This window comes from Elephantulus edwardii, unplaced genomic scaffold, assembly GCF_000299155.1.
Source record: "Elephantulus edwardii isolate Elephantulus edwardi_28Jun2011 unplaced genomic scaffold, EleEdw1.0 scaffold00177, whole genome shotgun sequence".
In the NCBI taxonomy this organism is placed as follows: Eukaryota; Metazoa; Chordata; class Mammalia; order Macroscelidea; family Macroscelididae; genus Elephantulus; species Elephantulus edwardii.
In genome coordinates, this window is record NW_006399927.1 from 1,041,973 (window position 1) to 1,063,393 (window position 21,421).

The following is a 21,421-nucleotide window of genomic DNA, read 5'->3' on the forward strand; positions in this document are numbered from 1 at the left end:
CCTCATGGGATGTACATAGCTGGAAGCAGAAGGGTCCCAGGGATGGTACCCAGGAGTTCAGAGAGGGTGGGACAGCTTAGGATAGAAACAGGTTTCAGCATGGCAGGGTATAATGTGGTTCTCCTCAAACCAGAGGGGGAGTGCATGGGGGGAAGGAGTCAGAGCTAAAGAACCTACAAGAAACTCTGATCTTTCAAGGGCAGTCCTTGTCCTTCAGGACTATAATCAAGAACTTAAAAGAACTGGTTCTACAAACAGGAGAAGATAAAATAGATGAATGGGACCTTCTAAGAATCAAATCCCTATGCACATAAAAGAACTTCTCCAACAGGAAAAAAAGGGAAGCCACAGACTGGGGAAAGAGTATTTGTTAATGACATGTCAGATAGGGGACTTATATCTAGAATTTATAAAATACCTGAGCACCAGAACAAGATAAAGGTAAATGATCCAATTGGCCAAAGAAGACATTCAGATGGCCAACAAGCACATGAAGAAATGTTCAAAATCCCTAGCTCTAAGAGAGATGCACATCAAAACAACTATGAGATATCATTTCATCCCAGTAAGAATAGCAAAATTTAACAGAACAGCAAACAACAAATGCTGGTGAGGTTGTGGAGAAACTGGAACCCTTATTCACCATTGGTGGAAGTGTAAAATGGTGCAACCACTGTGGAAGGAGGTGTGGCGCTTTCTCAAAAAGTTGCAAATAGAGATACCATTTGACCCAGCAATTCCACTACTGGGAATAAACCCCAAAGAGACCATAACTACCACCCAAGCAGATATATGCACACCCATGTTTACTGCGGCTTTGTTCACAACAGCAAGGAGTTGGAAACAACCTAAGTGCCCATCAACAAATGAATGGATAAATAAGCTGTGGTATATTCACACAATGGATTGCATTGAAAAACAAGGAACTCATGCAATATTATTCAAAATGGATGACGCTGAAGGACACTATGCTGAATGAAATATCTCAGTCACAAAAGGACACATACTGCATGGTGCCACTGTTGTAAAATGGGACTAACATCGGGGTTGGGGGAGACTAAGAAAGATGGGATAAATAATGTATACTGCATTGAAACAGATGAGAGAGAAAACTGTTTAAAAGGGATATGTGATTAGGTATTTTTGACATGATGGGAGTCCAGACGAAGGCTACATAGTGGAGTGAACCTTGAGGGAGGAATTGTAAAACAATAAAATAATTTTTCTTTTACTTTTCAAAGAGAAGAGTGTAGCAGGAAGAGGGGTGGGCAGGGAGAAAAGAGCAACAATGAATGAATGGAAATCCAAAGTCTCTGTAAATTTTAATTGAAATCAATAATAAAAAAAAAAATTTAAAAAAACCTGGCTAGAGATGGGGCTGAAAAGGACAAGAAAATACTAATGCTAAAAACTCAGTTCACCAGTCACAAAAGGACAAATACTGTGTAATGTCACTGTTGTAAAACAGGACTGACATGGGGGTTGGGAGGAAACTAAGAAAAAAGGGGATAAATAATGTACATGGCATTGGAACAGATGAGAGAGAAGTGTATAAAAGGAATAGATGATTAGGTATTATTGGTATGACAAGAGTCCAGAATAAGAGTTGCATAGTAAAGTTGACTGGGGAGAGGGTGACTGTATAACAAAGAATTTTTATTTCAAAGAGAAAAGTGAACTGGGGGCGAGGGGGAGCACGGAGGAAAATGTGCAACAATGAATGAATAGAAATCCAAGTTGTCTATAAATTTTCATTAAAATTTCAATTTAAAAAATAAGATATCTAAAAAAAATAAAGTTATCCAAAGGAAAAAAGACTTAAGCATAAATCTTATTATAAGCAATTGTTAAAAAACTACAAACTATTTTGGTGTAAACAATTAAACACCATGATATTCACTGAGCAAGGAAATTTATAGTGGGAAGCTATAAATAAACATTCAATTATAAAGTCATAAATGTTATAAAACAATCTTCCCAATATGGACTATTAAAGAATAGGACAGGATCAGGTCATTAATAGGAAAAAGAAGAGCTGACACATTCACAAACTTACTAAGCAGTCTGGCTCACACAGTGTAGTCTCAGGTGAGATGATCAAGCTTTCCCAGTCCTACAAGTGACAACATGAATACAAGCCCCAATTCATAGGGGCATTACAAGGACCACAGAAAGACTGGTAAAACAGTAACAGAAATATAAAGTGCCAAGAAAAGAAAAGTATCGACAAGGCTCCAAATTACAGAGTAAAATGAGCTGTAACATACTATAGCAATTATGACTACTGGTTTATTTACTAAAATTAGAATAAATGTAAATTAGAAAAATGAGAATAAATTGGAAGGGTAACTCCAGTGATTCTGTCTTACTCAAGCTAAATGGCATTAATTCCTTTAGGCCATCTAGAACATCACTGAGAATATTACAAACGACAGCATTTTCTTTGGCTGCTCTGTGCCAAATCGGCTGTGGAAGTCAGAGAGAACCGGTGTGTCTCACATCCTTCTGAAGAGTTCTGGTCATGTAGTCTATGGAGCTGAGCTGTTAAGTCACAGGTGGCACCTTTCTGGTCTGTCAGCTGCTCTGAGCTGCGAATGATTGACAAACCCCTCTGAAATGTTTTACAGCCTCAGAAAAATCATTGATCAACTTTTGAGGTGGTTCTGACTTGATGACAATGAGTTTAACATTCTACTGAAAGTAGAATTAAACTGCAGGGAACAAATGCCTAGGAAATGAATTCACTAACAGACTCGAGAGAAATTCTTAATTTCTGGTGTCAAAGTCACTTACATGCAACTGTGAGCTTTTGCTTCACAGTTTCTCAATTAATCCGTAGCAAGCTAAAATACAAGATCAAGAAAAGTCGTAGAACATTGAAAATATTTTAAGATTTTCTTAAATTTAGCAAAACCATACCGTATTAGCCATTTGCAAGGCAGGATCCATCAAGCCCAGGATTTCCTCATTATAACTTGATTCCAGGCTAATGATGTCATCAATTACATCATCCATCTATAAGAAAAACAGCAATGGAAGACAATTTGAAATGAGCAAAAAACTCTTCAAGAAAAACAGCAATGGAAGACAATTTGAAATGAGCAAAAAAACTCTTCAAAGTCACACTCCTTTCCCCAGTGCAATTCTCCAAAAAGAAGTCCAAGGTCCTTTTTCACTCAAAGTAGTAATGCCCTTAGTTAGAAGGTGTCCTGGGCCCCTGCCTCATGAGAGTACTTCATACGACTGACACTTCAGTCAGCAGTGTGCTTGCTTACTAAGCTGCAGGCGCTGGGCTTTTTACAGGTGATACTGTTAACAATAACCATACCACGACAGCTACTACCATTTTACAAACTCCCAGATGAGGGAAAAACTTCACAAACAAGGAGAACTAGGTGCCCATTGTCAACCAATGTAAAGAGGGTTTTAACCGTGCTCTTGATGGCTATGCTAAACTGCTTGCCCTAAATAGAAAAGATGAGCCAGTAATTTGCTCATCTTGAATGCTAGCTGCTATTTCCTTTTTCTCTCAAGGCTTCCCCATCCATTTGCTATGTAACCTTGGATCAGGAACATACAGCCATAAGGTAGCCCTCTACCCCATGGGCTGGTGTAGGGCCCTGCGGCTACTAGTCCCTAGGCCAGTGCTAGCCCAGCATGGATGTTACAATTACTTGTAGAATAAGTTCTTCCTTGTACAGGTGCCAGTGTGTTCAGTACTCCCCAAGGAGTACAGCAGGTTATCATTACGGTTGTGTGCCTGACATTCCCACTAGATCAATTTTATTCCTGAAGAACCAAAACATCAGTTATGATAATAAACAACAGTGATTACATGTGCATTGCAGCAGTTGCAAAGAGAAGGCTGTGAAAACATTTCTTCATAAACACTTAATGCAGCTGAGCTGGCTGGTGTGTGTGCACACACATAGTGGGGTCTGAATAGTATTTCATAAGCACACAGTGACATTTCAGAACTCAGAGAGACACTCTGGGGGATCTTCTATGTCCTCTTGCCAGTTTCATTAGAGCAACAGGTTATAAAGTCATGGAATTCGGCTGAATCCTGGCTCGTCCACTTTCTATGTTAGAGGCAAAGCATCCAACCTTCAGGAGCCTCAGCTTGCTCATCTGTTAAGTTGGGGACAGCAATATTTACTACCTTATTAGTCTTCTCAGATCATCAGGATACATCATGTGAGGTACTAACAATTCCAGCATCATAGCAAACTTTCAAAACAGTGGTCTTCCTAAGTGACTCTTCAGAAGAGGAACCGGAAGCGAGCGACATTGTTAACTAGTTTCCATTTCCAGGTACATCCATTTTATGTGTTTAAAGAGGAGACTCTCTTCTAAGTGTGTAGGGAAATGAGCCAGGGAGCTTATAAATAATCTTTCTTTGTAAATTTTAAATTTTCTTTTCCACCAAATAAAACTGCATGATAAAATTTTAAAAATAATTTGGTCTTCCCTTATGACAAAAATAAGGTGGTCAACACAGAAACTAAAAAAGGAGAAACTTTTTGTTGATCATCATTCCTCCCTCTCTCACATACATACACTCTTAATATATAAACATATTATTAGATAAAAGTAGACATACCCATTAAATGGGAAATTTTAGAAGACTCTTTTTTAACAATTTAAGATGATGTCCAGGAAAATTATTTAATTTAAAAAGGTTTAAAAATATATGCTCCCTGAGATTTTCTTTTACAAAACAATATATAATCACAAAAACACACATCTTGGCTTTACGAGTCTCTTAGGAAATTTGTTGCCCTTCAAACTAGCATAGCACATACATCAATGACAGTGTTTCAGTAAAACATACTATTTTATACTTTCTTAATTAAAATTTATTTTAAAAATTCTACTTTTAATGACTTAAATAAACTTGGTGGGGGAACCCTAATCTAGTATTTTATTTCCCTAGTAATTGTTTGATCATGAGGCACCATGAAGAAAGTGGGCCTGCTCATGGTTTTTTACAATTAAAAAAAAAAATCAATGGAGGAAAAAATCCTGAATTATCAGGAGGGTGTGATCAACAACAAATGTTGTTTTTAGGTACTGTCAAGTAGAGTACCACTCACAGCGATCCTATGCACAAAAGATCTGAACCCTGTTCTATCCTGTGCCATCCTCACACTTTCTGACACACTAGATCCTAGTGCAGCAGTCACCATGTCAATACAGATTCTCATTCCAAAGTGCTACATCGACTTTACTATGCAGCTCTTATTCTGGACTTACGTCATATCAATAATACCTAATCATATATTCCCCTTATACTTAGTAGAGTGGACTAGCGGGAACTGTATAATAACGAGAAGAGCAAACTGGGGCAGGGGGTACAGGGAAGAAAATGTGCAACAATGAATGAATGCAAATTAAAAAAAAAAAAACACCACACCATAAAAACCCACCAAAAATAAAACCAAAGTGCTACATCTTCGGCTACTGGGTCCTTCCATACCTGCATGCACGACGCTCTGGAATGTGTGTTCATATTCGGGCACTCACTCTCCGCCCTGTTGTGATCTTCAAATTTATAAAATCCCTGCAAAAAATACAGAAAACATAGCCCATGACTTGAACTTGCAAGTTCATTTTCAGCAGCATAATATTCACACGAGGTCGATAAGCACAGCAACAACATGAACTAAGCTTTCACACAAAAGAGACTCTGAGAGAAGGTGTAATTGAATGAAGAACTTCCAGAGTATCAGCTTGCGAAATTACAAACATGGACAAGAACAAAGAATATGGAGGCTGGTTTAGACACAGCGAAGATTCACTGTAGAAATGATAATCAACCAAACGGTGCAAGCTCCCTCTGAAATTACATATATTTCAGAGTATAACACACTCAATTAAAAGGAGAGGCATCTTCTCACACTTTGGAACAGCAGGCATTAAGCTGCTAGTCTTCTAGCTATTTTAGGCTTTATTTTTGATACAATAATTTGGTATGAAATATTTTACATCTGTGTTTGCATCTCATCTCCAACTTACACTTTTAAAAAAGCAGATTTCATGGACATGAGCAATTAGTAAACCTTTGTGCTACTGTTAACTTCTCAGATTTATCAAACCTATCCACTCACATTCTATGCTTTTTCTTTCTGTCCCTCAACTAAGGGTGAAATAAAAATAATATCCCAATTATGCACCATGCAGGAACAATAATTTTGAAAACCACTACCTAACTTGGGAAGGACTGGATAGCATTATACTAAGTGAACTAACTCAGTCCCATAAGGACAAATACTGTACAAGACCATTATTGTAGAAACAGAAAACTAGTAAAACATGTATGAGGATCGGGGGGTGGGGAGTAGGAGCAGAGGGGCGAGGATGGGCAGGGCGGTAAATCATAGGGTCACACAATTTTATGGGTAGAGGGAGAAGTGCGTAAGGGAAATGGGAAAGATCTCGTGTGAAAAACAACATATACAAGCTTTTTAAGTAAACCAGTATAAAATAAAAATTCTATTTTTAAAAAAGGGAAACTGAGGAAAGGGGAAGGGAGGGATGGGGGTAAAATGTACAACAATGAATAAATGAAAATATAACTTTTCTGTAAACTTGTGTTAAAATTAAAAATTTTAGGAAAAAAAATTACAGACATTCACAGCAAGGAGCACCTCTAGCTGCCTGCCCTACACCTTTTCTATTTTTGCTTTTCTTTTCCACCTTCTCCTCTCTGCATTTTCACCACATTGTAAGGAAAGGTACTGAACACAAGACAGTAATCAGTGAGTGAAGGAGAACCTAGATGAGAGATGTAGCCCTCCTGCCTCTGTGTCCCATATAGGAATAGGCCATGCTGTCCATTTGTGTCGTAGCCCAGAAACTCAGGTGTAGGACAAGAAGCTGAGGGGCCAGCCTGGCAGACATGAGATGGAGGCCAGGGAAGGTGCTGCATGGATGAACTCTAGAGTCCATGGTTACGTGCAGGAATAATATCCAACAGACAGGCATTTAGTTTAAGAAAACAGGAGAGTAGAGGAGAAAGGAATTACCTCTTTTTCACAGTTGGAGTTAAGTGTAAGCATAGCCATGGGGCTGTTGGGTGCGCTGCTCCCGGGCACAGGTGGCATGACATGATCGCCAGGCTGGTTTGGACATGGCAAGCTCAGGACTTGGTTGGCATGTTTATTTGCTAAAGTGGTAGAAAGGTACTGCTTTACCTGCTGCCTTTGGGCTTGCTGTATGTGGTACTTGGTGGGGTTTTCAAGGTGGGTCTGCACCTGCACAGAGCCATGAAGAGAAGAGAAACAACACTGTTATCTCGGCATCACCCACAGTTCTGGAGCAGGCAAAACACGAGACTAGCCAGTCCATTAACAAAACAGATTAGGAAGCCCCTAAGTACATTGGGTATGGACCAATGGGGTTTAAAATTACTTAGGTTTAAAGTACAACTCTCAGGATCTGGGGGTGATATTTTGTCCTGTTTTATTTTTCCTATGAATTAAGTACATATTATTTCCAAATCTGCTCAGTTGTTCTTTTCATGTCTAGTAATTAAAACTTTGCAACTATACCTACTGTACAAATTTTCCCAGCATACCTAAAAGAGCTTATTAAGATCAAAACAAGGTACCAGAAAGAGCATAACTCAATTTATTTCACTTTCTTTGATGAACGGAACAGCTTTCTGCTTTTCTGCTTTTTTTTTTTTAAGCCTCCTTAAGAATCAACTGCAAAAAGGTTGTTGAAAATAAACAGAAACATTCTGATGTTTAAATCAACCAGTTGTGGATTAATTCTGCTCACTTTCATTTGGACATGATTATTCAACATTTTAATTAAGAAACAACTAGATGCAAAAAAAGTAATCCACTTTACATAGTTTCTTTCAAATACAGAATACTTCCACATATGTATTTTAAAGTATACAACAATTATTTATTCAATGTTGCTCAATACATTATTACAGAATTGGAAATGCTTCTCTTCAAACTAAAGATATTCTGCCTAAAATCACTTCTTTTCTTAATAAATACAATCTAATCTTAAGAGCTACTGACTGATAGGAACTAATGGAAAGAGTACAGTCACACAGAGGGGAGGGTATAAAAAAAGAGCTTACTAATATTTTCTTTATTTAAATCTTTGTTGAATGCCTTCTCATGCATAGAATAATAAACAACATTTAATAATAGACTTGCATATATTTAAAACTATGTTTCTATTCCAAACATATACGCAGATAAAGCCCTCAGTTTCTTTTGCACCATATTCTAAAGCTTTAGTATGAATAAGAATAAAGCTCACCTGATAGTGATTGTATTCTAGCATTTCCAGTAAAACAACCTTTCGGATGGCACCAACCTAGCAAAAAATGTGGACTATTCACTCCCTCTACTTTCCGTAACTCCAATTCAAAGCCTCACTGGCAAAGAGAAGGCACTATGAACAAGGTATCCCGAGACACCACCGGAAACTTTACCACAGCAGCCTTGCTTATAATAACCTAAGCTAATTAGTCATGCATGTGTTAAAAAAACTTGCTCACATAGGAGCTTTTTTTTTTAAGCCCTAGAAGTTTAGTCTTAAATATTATTACGAGTTTTGTTCCCTGGCCTGACATCATGCTTGTCTACTCCCCCCCCAACCCAAAATATAAAAGAACCTTTTAAAGTGATGGGCTATCAACATCAAACTCACTGTCAGATCAAGGCCAAGTCACCATTCATCTTTCGTTCCAGTAATATTAATAGACAATGGTATTTCTCCTTCAGCAATAGGTTAAAAGCTGGATGCCCCTTTGGAGGAAACATTGCCTAAAAGTTACTATTAGATACAAGACTTTTCTAGAAGAATGAGCCTCTCTGCTGAGCTACCAAGTTAAACAGTCTCATCTTAAATCTTTTCTCAATACACATCTTATTCCCTGCTGGATGGATATGCATTTTGCATCAGGAAGAGGAGAATGATTACAAGTTTAAATCTAACATAAACAGATATTTACACACGGAGATGCACATACACACAGATATACGCTATATCTTCCCCAAAATAGAATGGGTTACATGTTTTTGCAAACTGCAAAACAATCTAAATGTTACTTTCTTAAGTATGATAGACTCATATTGTCACACTGACAACTTCAACTTTTTTCTTGTTCAATAGACAAAAATTATATAAAACCGAACTCCTAGACATGTACGGTAGGTATCTTCCTAAATCAACTATAATCAGTGGTGAACTGATTGAGCTTATGATGGGAATGGGGCAGTATCATGCTGGATCCAAAGAGTCTGAATGCACAAGAGCTAGAAATGAGTAAGAAAGAAAGGTTCAAAGATCTAAAACCACAACAAGGTGATGTCTACAGTAAACGGCTCTCATCAATTGTAAATGGTAACTTAATTTTGATAATCAATATTCTTCAAATCAAGAAATAAAAGTTATAAGAAAAACCTATTTTCATGTTAAAACAGGTTTTTCCTGCTTATTTATCATCATCTGACTCCTAGAACCCATCAAAGTCTGATCCCTCATTACCATTGTCAATGAAATAAATCAGAGTGACTTTGGATGTTCTGGAGCCTCTGAACTCATGTTATCATGATTACTGCCTGCAGTGTCTGCATCTCCACCACTGGTACTCTACACACACACACGACCCCAGCTCTCTGAAACTACTAAGGACTTTTCTAGGTTGTCTCTTCCATGCAGAAGCCATCCACTGGAGGTCTTGAAAAGCTGGCACCTGCTGCAGTTATCATGATGGTGTGAACTCATGAGTGGCAGGCTGCAATCCTTCATCCCACTCCCTTCTCACAAATCTTTAACAGGTAGCTTTCAGCCTGTACCCAATAGCTGCAGCTTGCAGGTAGGGCCACTAGATATAACTGCTATGTTGGCAACAGTCAATATAATGCTGACCATTTTTCCTTTGTGAGCAGCTACAAATGTCAGTGAAAATTAGTCAAAGACTTCTTCAGAAACAACCCTTTCTTCCCAACTCAGTAGCATTTATCTACCCACACTTTCATAATATCAAAGTTCACTCACCCCTTCTTGTTCTAATGAACAACCACACTGCTGGGCACTTTGCCCACAACAGAGCAACTCTCTTGACTATCATCACTGGCTTTCCTTTCACTCTTCTCAAAGACTACAGTGAAGTCAGCCTTCTTGTGCCCAGTGGTTGAAATGGCTAAAGTTTACATCTCTGAAACAGCCACAACCCTGGCAACTTGAATGTCAAAAGACACTTGAGTCTTGTAATTATACTCGTTGCAATGGTTCTGAGTTCAGAGATTTCCACCTTCTCAAAAATCTTCATGAGCACTGATCAAAGACATGGGGTCTACTATAAAATAAGCAGAAGTGGTAAAAAGGAGTAGTTGTGTAATGTATTGGACTGCTAATAGAATAGCTGACAGTTCGAACCCACCAGTAGTTTCACGGAGAAATATGGGCAGTCTCTTCCCATAAAGACTTACAGCTTCAGAAACTTGATGGAGGGTTGTTACAGGTTTAAACTGAGTTGGCCATAATGAGTTTGAGCCTGGAAGTAAAATTTAATTAATTCTGCATGATTTATTAATATCACATTAAAGTCATACTTCCTTACAAAAAGACAATTAAGAGCAGAAAAAAATAAGCAGAACTAACATATTTTACTGGTTTCACAGAAGATAATCTGGTCAATTTTTTCTCATGTGTGGTTGGCTGGCATTTTTTAATATTATTTTCCAACACGCTAATTTAAGGACATAGATTTTCTTCTAATCTTCCTTATTCATTGTTCAACTTTCACATATGCACCTGAGAATTTAACTCGATCTATTTGCTCTTTAGCAGTGTAAAGAGGTCACTGGTAGCTTATTTGCCAATTTCAATGCACTGTTTGATTTCCTGACTGATGCTTTCATGATGTTGATTGTGGATCCAAGTAAAAGTAAATCTTTGGGCACTTCAATACTTTCTCAGTATACTTACTGTGGATGCATCTGATTATATGTTTCTGGTAGTCATGATCTGGTAATGTTTTCTTATTCAACTGCTGAACCAAGAATTATCCTGCATCAGTTTTGAATTTTATACTTCTCCAATTAAAAGGTTTAAGAGGAAGATTATAACAGTTATATCAATACAGACGGAATCAAGATTCCTACTTTTACTTAATGGCGTTCTTCTACAGGCTGCTTCTTGTTCAGACTTCTAACTCACAGCACAGGATTTATGGACAGGCCTCATTAGGTGCAAGGATTCAACTTTTGATGCAAACATGATGGTAAAATTATAAAAAATTACAGGAACAAATGTGGCGTTTCAATGGTTTTGTTTCTAATTACTTAGGTACTATACACCTCAAACCATGACTTCTTGGCCAGAGCTCACACCTTTCATAGACAACATAATGAAAAGTAACATTTTCAGACTATTGGACCAGGGGTAATGAGGATAATATTCACTCCTGGAAAAATAAAAAAAAACATGCAAGCCAATACCTGGGCATGTTATTATGCCAATACTTTCCTACATAACTTGGACTTTCCCACATTTTCCATGCAGGAGGGTATGCGTTAAGTGACTGTACTATTTGTGAAAATACAGGAACACTTACGTGTGTATTTTTTATACATCTATGTATATGAATATATGCATATATATGTAGCCAGAAAAAAAGAGTTGAATTACAGAATTTAACCTTCAAATTATGAAACATGGAACATATTCTTAAAAATCTTTTCACTCTCAATGGAACTCTGGTGACCTAGTGGCAAGAAGCTGCACTGCAATCCCAGAGGTTTGTGGTTCTAATGCACCAGATGCTCTGCTGGAGAAGGAAGGGCAATCTCCTCCTGTACCAGTCAGATCCAATTTGACAATACGTACATATGTACATACATACATACACACACAAATAAATAAAATTAAAAAATCATTTCATTCTCAAAGGGAAAAAAATTAGAGTTATCATACACATGTTATTGCTGTTGTGTGTTTTCTAGTTGGAATCAATCGTTACTAACCCTCAGTGGGTTTTCAGAGGCAGTAAACCTTTGTACAGAAGAGACTGCCCATCCTCCTCTCACAGGGCACCTGGTGGGTTCAATCTGGGATTGCAGTGTACTTATCACTAGGCCATCAGACCCCCTGTAAATGAAGAATATATAAAAATACCTAGTACATTTATATATTCTTTATTTGATCATTTTATTAACTTATTGTAATTAGGTGTTTAAGAGACTATACATTTTTTTTGGCAAAAAAAAAAAGACTATACATCATTCTAAACAGATATGTTCCATTTGATGAAGCCGTAGTAAAAAGAAGGAAAAAAGCAAATGAATATATTAGAGTAAGACAAATACTTTTCACTGCTGAACTTGGAAAGCCTTTTAAACATAAGTATTTGAAATTCAGTAATTCCAAAGGCACAGGCTAATGAAGGCTTTTAGGTCGACAATCTCCAAATGACTGCTCTAACATGCACAGAGGTTCACAGAGACATTTTAAGTTCCATAAAGGGTCCAGACGCGATAATGATGAGGACAACAGACATTACCAAAATAAACACAAAATGAGGGCAATGGGTGTAATGTGCTTATTTCACTATTACACTAAAAAAAGAAAGGGTTACACATTTAAAAATAAATGTTAATTCACTGGCAGATCCTTATTCCTTAATGAATCAGAATTTTGTGCATTAGTAAGAAAAGATGCAACTTGCTCTCTATTTGGAAGTATCAGTGAAGTCTTTACTACATCAAGATTTGGGTAATCAGAATCAGATGCATTTTGCTCTTTTATTGAAAATGCCTTTTTAACTTCAAATGTAAGTTCAGAGTAGATGTGGTACAAATTCTATGACACTTCAGACAGGGACTATAAATGAAGGGTATGCACTGCCAGTAAGTAATAAGGAGTGGTGAGGTCTGTGGGAAACTATAAAACATGTCTCCCATGTAAACACACACACACACACACACACACACACACACACACCAAAACTGATGATACAAATAGCAGTCAACTACAATCACGTGGACATTACCACTTTTTGAGAGCAGCTGGCAATCTGAATTTTCTTTTTAACTCTCTTAGTTTAAAACAGGGACTGGAATTGCTTAATTTTTTCCAAACTGTACAGAGCAAAACAAATATATTAATAGAATGAGGTTCACCCCATAAGCCACTAGACTGTAGCCTCTGCTTTATAATGTCTGTGTGAATAATTTCATATTGACATTCATGGAGAGGATGGAGGATCGTGTCTTACCTTCTGAATAGAAAGTCCTTTTCTGAGAAGGCAGTGTTGAAATCTGGTAGCACTTGTTGCTTTTCTGCAATACAGTGGCCGTGCCTGACAGGTGTCAAGAACCTGACACTTCGGTTGGTTCTGACTCTGTCTCTTACTTCACGTGTCGTGTTAACTTCCTGGCTGTGTTTCTTTATGGCCACAGTGCAGACAATAACAGAGCCTGCTTCATAGGCTGTCTCAGTGTTCAATACGATTCTTCTTCTCTTAAAGTATCTAGGGCAGTCATACTCAACCATTTTTGTCTCAAATTTTCACTCTTCAAATGTATTGCTTGAAGAGAGCTCTGGTGGCTTAGTGGCCATTAGAAGCTGCATTGCAATCCTGAAGGCACACACAGTTTGAATCCACCAGATGTTCTGTTGGAGAAGGAGGAGCAATCTTCTCCTGTGTCAGTCAGATCTGATTAGATGGTACACAACAAGGAAAAAAGTGTACTGCTTGTGTGGATTAAGCTATCAATAGTAGAAGGATTAAAGAGTTAAAACAGAAAAAAGGAGGGGAAGGCCCTCTATGAGGTGGATTGATTCAGTGACTGGGGTAATCGAGATGGGTGTGTCAGAGGCAGTGCAATTGGCACAGGACAGAGCAGAGTTTAGGGCTGTTGTACATAGGGTCGCTATAAGTCGCAAGTGACTCGACAGCACATAACAACAACAACAACAACAGGTTAAATATAAGCACATATTCCACTAATCATTAAAATAAAAAGCATTTTAGTAAGTCATGCAACCTTTAGAAAACTTCACTGTACCTGAGTGAGGAAAGAGTGAAACTGTCAAGAAACACCCATGCGGGCTTCAGCTTTCACTAACCTGAGACCAGAGGAACTAGATCGTACCCAGCTACAATTACCAAGGTTCTTACTGGGATCACAACAAACGTCATAGAGTGAGTGGAGGAAAATGTGGAACAAAACTCAGAGTAAAAAAAGACCAGACTTGGTAGAGACTGTGAGAATCTGCAACACGCTTTCCAAGCTAGAATAAGTTTGCCTCTGTAGATCAACTTTCAGCCACACAAAAAGGAAGGCTTTACAATGAAACAACATCAAGGAGGAACTCATTCCTTTGAACAATCAACCATATGAGATCCAAGGACAGCAGGAAAGAAGCACAAATGGAAATGAGAAACATAGGAAAGAAGTGGGATGAATGCTGTTACATTGTATGGGCATTTCAATCAATGTCATGAAACAAAATACATAACAACGGGTTGAATGGAAAATGGATTTGCTCTATAAACTACCACAGAAACCACAATAAGTGTTAATAAGGGAGAGGGCCATAAACCACCTTATTATGATGATGATAATTGCTTTTAGTTGAAAGAACTCCTGAAAGGGACTCATACAGCACTCTTTGAAGACACTTGGAGAACTGCAGATCAAGAGCCTGTAGCATGAGCACTCTAGCCTCCTGGAGCGTGAGCACTCTAGCCTCCGGAGTGTGAGCACTCTAGCGTCACAGAGCATGAATGCTCTAGAATCGTGGAAGGGTGCAGGCTCTAGAGTCATTGAGTGCAAGCACTCTAGCCTCACGGAGTGTGAGTGCCCTAGAATCATGGCCACCACGGCCTGACCATGCCTCTCACCACATTCTATCAATGAGGTCCATTTCTTCTTGCTTCCTTCCTCCAGAAGACATCAGATGGGGATACTAAGGCTTGTCCTAACATTATTGTGAAGTTTTTCAGTTCTTTGAGAATCTTAAGGGCAGCATAAGTATAAAATACAATTTTTTGTCTTCCTTGATCCTAAACCATAGCTTTTTGGTTGATGTATCTTTTGGTTAATTTTTTAAATATCCAATCATGCAAGCATGACAATAAGACTGCAAATATGTAGCACTAAAGAAGACACATATTTATGGTATTTTGATGTTTATTTATGCTTTTTTTTTCTTTTCAAGACCATCAAGGGATTTTAATAACAAGAGTAAAATTTTTGTTGAGCAGTTGAAGTTCAGTCCACCAAAAAAAGTGAAGAATATATTGATTTCTATCATAACACAGTAGTGATAGGGCTTCTATGTCACACAAATATAGTTATTATTTGTATGGCTAACTTTCCTGAAACTAAGGAGGAGAAGGACTGCAGCCTTCAGTATGTATTGAAGCTCAACATCAAGAAAGCAAAGATTCTCACCACTGGGCCGATTGGCAGCATCATGATAGACAATGAAGAGATTGAGATTGTTAATAGCTTTAGTTTGCTTGGCTCTACAATCAACACTCTTGGCACCAGCAGCCAGGAAATCAAAAGACAAATTGCACTGGGAAAGTCTACTGTCAGGGACCTCTCCAAGGTAGTGAAGAGCAGTAACAGTCTGGAGACCAAGGTATGCCTGATCCAGGCCATAGTCTTCGCAACTACTTCCTATGTGTCAGAAAGCTGGACAATGACTAGGCATGATAGAAAGAGAATTGATGCCTTTGAGCTATAGTGCTGGAGAAGAGTACTGAATGTACCATGGACTGCCAGGAGAACAAACAGTTTTGTCGTGGAGAGGATGAAACCAGGCTACTCCTTAGAGGCAAGGATTCTGAGGCTTCATCTGACACACTTTGGGCATGTTGCAAAAATGCAACAAGAGAAAGAATGACTCAGAGACTGGAATAATGGGGGTAGGTGTGTCAGAGACAATAAGGTTGGCACAGGACAGAGCAGGTTGCAGGGCTATTGTACATATGGTCACTGTGAGTCCCAAACGACTCTACAGCACATAACAACAACTTTGTGAAAAGATGAAACTTCGAAGGCTTTGAAACTTTTCTTTCTTGTAACTATGACGGTCTTTTCTATGCTTTTCTTGTTTCATTCAGATACCAGCATGATAGCAAGAGAATTGGATTGGATCACTTCCGTATTGTCAAACTTCAAGTTAGATTTGCCTCTTCCAGAGTGATACTGACAGGTTATTTTCCATTAGTTTCTCTCTACTGTGATCCTACGAACATCACCTCTCAATACAAGATAGTGTTTAGAGATACCACCAACCCAGCCAACTACAGCATTCAGCAGGGGAATGAAGCACTTGACATTAGCACTTTGTTGTACCTGGTCCTTGAAAACGGAATTTAAGAAAATCAAGTGAAGACTTTCTAATATTTCTAAGTAATGTTCACTTTTAAGATGCCAAAAAAGGGGACTAGGATTTCTCTCATCTTGCCCTCAGAAAGAAAATTTGTCCTTCTGTTTCAGTGTGTTGAAAAGAAGAGATAATAATTCAATCAATTGTTATTTATGACCACAATGTTTTTCATATATATTTTTAAAAACTCACCAAAACATTTTATAGAGGTCAATTATGCAAACAGTTTTTGACAAAAATGACCAAAGAGAAAAAAGTTGTTGTTTTAAATGACTGTTGAAGTGACATCTGATAAACACCATAGTTCTTTTCAATCTCAAAATCATTTCACACAAAAAACACTAGAAAAGCATAAGCCCAACATATATATTTTAAAACACCACTTTATGTTATGTACAACCTGCAGAAAGATGTCTATTCACAGTGTCACAATTCGTGCACAGGACTAATGAACCTCATAAATCTCAAACTCCACCACACTGACCAGACAAACTATACAGTGCCCGGCTACCACTGCTGAGCAAACAGTAGAAGGTTCTAGACAAAATGAGCAAAAAACATGGAACAAAACTTAAAAACATAAAAACAGCAAGGCATACTAGTCCAACAGACAAGTAGTTCCACTGACACTATGGCCCATGATGTTGGTTGTTGTCAGGTGCCGTCTAATCAAGTATAACCCATATAGCACATCAGACCTGAACTCTGCCCCATCCAGTGCCATCTTCCTCATCTCTGAGACACTAGATCCCATTGCTGAAGTCTCTGAGTCACTGAATCCATCTAGTTGGGGGTCTTCTCCTTTGATGACCCTCCCTATTTCCAAGCATGATGCCCCCCCCCTTTTTTTTCCTTAGGTTTTTTTTTTCCATTGAGGGTTAGGGCAGTGATTAGCCCAAATGATGCCCTTTTCTAAGAAGAATATCAAATGGCTACACGTTCAAAGTATAAAAGACGAAGCTTCGCCATCTTTGCCTCCCAGGAGCACTAAGGCTGCACCTTTTCCAAGATATACTTGTTTGCTCTTTTGGCTATCCATGGGATATTCAGTAATCTGCTCCAGCACCACAGCTCAAAGACAACAATTTTTCTTCTGTCATCCTTATTCACTGTCTGGCTCTCTGATGCATAGCAGGTGAATGAGAAGACCATAACTTATATCAGGTGCAATTTAGCCTTCAAATTGACATCCTGGCTTTTCAGCATTTTGGAGAGGTCCCTGACAGTAGACTTGCCCAACATAATACCTCTCCTGATTTCCTGATTACTAGTACCATGGGCACTGACTGTTAATCCAAGCAAGACAAAATCATTGATAGCTTCAATTCTCACCCCTGTAGCTCAATTTACACCCAAACAACAGACAGCCTTATACAAGGAACAATAATACCATGGAGGTTCTCCTCACAACAATCAACAAAAGAAAACGGAAAGAGTCACATTAGCCCAGAGACGAAGCTCAGAAGGCAGGAAGGGGTAAAATAGAAGGATAAAGTGAAATTATAATGACAAGGAAGGAGCAGGAAAATGAAACTATACTGTGGGTACTGTAATTAATGTAACAAGACTATCTATCTATCATCTATTTCCTTCCTTCCTCCCTCCCTCCCTCCCTCCCTCCTTTCCTTCCTTCCTTCCTTCCTTCCTGTTTTGTGTCAATTTAGCAGCAACTTTCCAGCAGGTTTTCAGAGGCAGTTAATTGCACAGGAAGAGATTGCCCATCCTTTTCCCAAGGAGCTGGTCCACTCCAACTGGATGCTTTTGGGATTGCAGTGCAGCTTCTTATCTCTAGGCAGATAGATGATAGGTAGGTAGGTAGCTGGGTAGGCAGGCAGGCAGATAGATAAGAGAGATAGAAAGAATATGTAATTATCGTAAAATGTATCTTATATATCGTATCTTATATATACACACACACATATACATACACACACATACACAGACAGAGAGAGAAGGTTCTAACTTGAAGGAGAAAACAAAAATCCAATGTAAATAAAAAGCAGAAGAGCATTGAAGCCAAGTCCCAAAACCCTAGGGTATTATCAGTCAAGCCTGGCATATCCAAAAACAACAAACTTTCTCCTTCAGATCCCAATCGGTTGCTACTGAGTCTATCACAATTCACTGGGACCCCTTGTGTGCAGAGTAGAACCAGGCACCACAGGGCTTCCGAGGATGAATGTACAAAAGCACATCACTAGGCCTGTCTCCTGAGACAACTCATATTGGGTTTAAATCACCAACCTTTCAGTTAGTAGCTTTAAATTTAATCCATGAGTTCTAGTGGTTTACTGTAAGGAACTGTGTTGGCAATCCAAAGACACACAGTTCAAATCCACTAGCTGTTCAGTTAGAGAGAGAAAGATAGTCTTTATGCAATTTAATACATCTGAAAACCCAAAGGAGGATCAGCAATGGGTTGGTTCTGACTAGATGGTACATATTAACAAAAATGAAAACCTAAGAAACAGTAAGGTTCTTTAGTTGCCTTTCAATACACCATACTCTTCCAGATTTCCTTTTACTTCTTTGGCCATTTCTTCTCAGTTGCCTTTGTTTATTCTCCCTTCTCTTTCTTTCAATGCCAGCAAGCTTCAAATCTCCGACCTTGATTTTCTCTTTCACACTCAAAGTTGATGATATTATGAGTCTCATGGACTTAAACACCTCAACCTAGACCTCTCCAGATTCTAGACTCCTATGTTCAACTCATCACCATTAGGAAAACTGTACCATCTCACACTTAACATGACCATCATCCCCACAAGACCAGTTTCTCCTACAGAATTCTCTTTCTTAAAATTTAGAAACTGTTCTTCTACTAAGTTGAAACACTGCCGTTTGTTGTTATTGCTGTTGTGTACCATCAGGTCAGAACCAATTCATAGCTGACCCTCAAGTGAGTTTCCTGAGTCAGGATATTGCATGGGGGGAGAGCTGTGCTACAGTGTAGCTTAAGGTTGCCAGAACAACACCATATTGCCACTAGGCATCCAGAAAAACTAATATTTCTGTAGATGGGGAGGGTAGAAGGGAGAGGTCATTATAGGACTTAAAATAGTTGATCAAGTAAAAAAAAAATCAGTCCATTTGGATACCTTTCTTCTTCTCACATATTTCACTAATATCAGCAAAATATACTGACTCTCTGTTCAGTATATATCCAGAATTGGACCAAGTCTCATCATGTTACTGTTATCACCTGATTCAAGCTGTCAACATTTCTCACTGTATTGCTGACCTAATTTCAATGTTCTGCCTTTGCTCTCTTAAGTTATTTAAATATATGGCAATACTAACAAAGGCAATTTACATGTTCAATGCAATCCCAATAAAATACCAATTCCATTCTTCAATGAGATGGAAAAGGCAATTTCCAGCTTCATTTGGAATGGAAAGAAGCCACGAATAAGCAAAGCACTCCTTAAAAATAGAAAAAAGGCAGGAGGCATCTCACTCCCTGATTTAAAATCCTACTACACTGCCGTGATAGTTAAGACAGCATGGTTCCGGTACAATGACAGACACATAGATCAATGGAATAGAATTGAGAACCCAGAAATCAGCCTATCTATTTATGGTCAACTGATTTTTGACAAGGAGATAAAATCAGGTGGGGAAATGATAGCCTTTTTAACAAATGGTGTTGGCAAAATTGGAAAACTATCTGCAGAAGAATTAAACAAAATCCCCACCTCACTCCATATACAAAAACCAATTCAAGGTGGATCATGGACCTAGTACTAAAACCAAGGACTATAAACTTCATTAAAGAAAAGCTTGGAAGAACTTTAGTAGTCCTAATCCACAACATAAAGAGTCTTCCCAGTATTCTGAAAAATTTACAACCAGGAGAAGATAAAATAGATGAATGGGACCTTCTAAGAATCAAATCCCTATGCACATCCAAAAACTTCTCCAACAGGGTAAAAAGGGAAGACACAGACTAGGAAAAAGTATTTGGTAATGACATGTCAGATAAGGGACTTATATCTAGAATTTATAAAATACTTGAGCACCACAACAGATAAAGGTAAATAATCCAATAAAAAAATGGGCACAGGATATGAACAGACACTTCACCAAAGAAGACATTCAGATGGCCAACAAGCACATGAAGAAATGTTCAAAATCCCTAGCTCGGAGAGAGATGCAAATCAAAACAACTATGAGATATCATCTCACCCCAGTAAGACTAACAAAATTTAACAGACCAGCAAGCAACAAATGCTGGCGAGATTGTGGAGAGACTGGAACCCTTATTCACTGTTGGTGGGAGTGTAAAATGGTGCAACCACTGTGAAGCAGTGTGGCGCTTTCTCAGAAAGTTGCAAATAGAGATACCATTTGACCCAGCAATTCCACTACTGGGAATATACCCTAAAGAGACCATAAATGACATCCAAGTAGATATATGCATACCCTTGTTTATCGCGGCTTTGTTCACAATAGCAAGGAGTTAAAAACTACCTAAATGCCCATCAACAAACGAATGGGTAGAGAAGCTGTGGTTTATTCACACAATGGAATACCATGCTGCACTGAAAAACAAGGAACTCATGCAATATTATTCAAAATGGGTGACCCTGGAGGACATGATGCTGAGTGAAGTATCTCAGTCACAAAGGGACAAATGCTATATGGTGCCACTGTTATAGAATGAAGCTGACATCAGGGTGGGGTAAGACTGAGAAATACTGGATAAATTATGTTTACTGCATTGAAGTCTATGAGGGAGAGAATAGTTTAAAAGTATTATAGTTTAGGGCATTATGTTTATCATAGGAGTGCAGAATAAGGGTTGCAGAGTGGATTATATTTAGGGTGGGGGTAGGGGGTATGTGGGGGGGATTGTGTACCAATGAAGGAGTTTTTCTTTTGCTTTTCAAGGAGAGAAGTGAACGGAGGTGGGGGGGTGGGGAGAAAAGTGCAACAATGAATGAATGGAATTCCAAATCTCTGTAGATGTTCATGGAAATTAAAAAAAAAATTAAAAACAATTTTTAAAAAATGGCTAAAATGGCAAATTTTAGTTTTT

General features: G+C 38.3%; 1 protein-coding gene across 4 annotated transcripts in view; it reads right to left on the bottom strand.

The window, feature by feature from the left end:
* Window positions 1-21,421, bottom strand: part of MITF (microphthalmia-associated transcription factor) — a 407,075-nt gene that overhangs the window by 42,256 nt on the left and 343,398 nt on the right. For 3 of the 4 annotated variants that reach the window (XM_006895939.1, XM_006895940.1, XM_006895938.1), the window contains exons 3-5: window positions 7,029-7,256; window positions 5,480-5,563; window positions 2,920-3,015 (exon numbers count right to left, since the gene is read on the bottom strand). In XM_006895939.1, the coding sequence (XP_006896001.1) occupies window positions 2,920-3,015; window positions 5,480-5,563; window positions 7,029-7,256 (408 nt within the window). Of the gene's footprint in view, window positions 1-2,919; window positions 3,016-5,479; window positions 5,564-7,028; window positions 7,257-8,286; window positions 8,440-21,421 lie in introns of those variants that run through there. The other variant, XM_006895941.1, reaches the window with a different exon arrangement.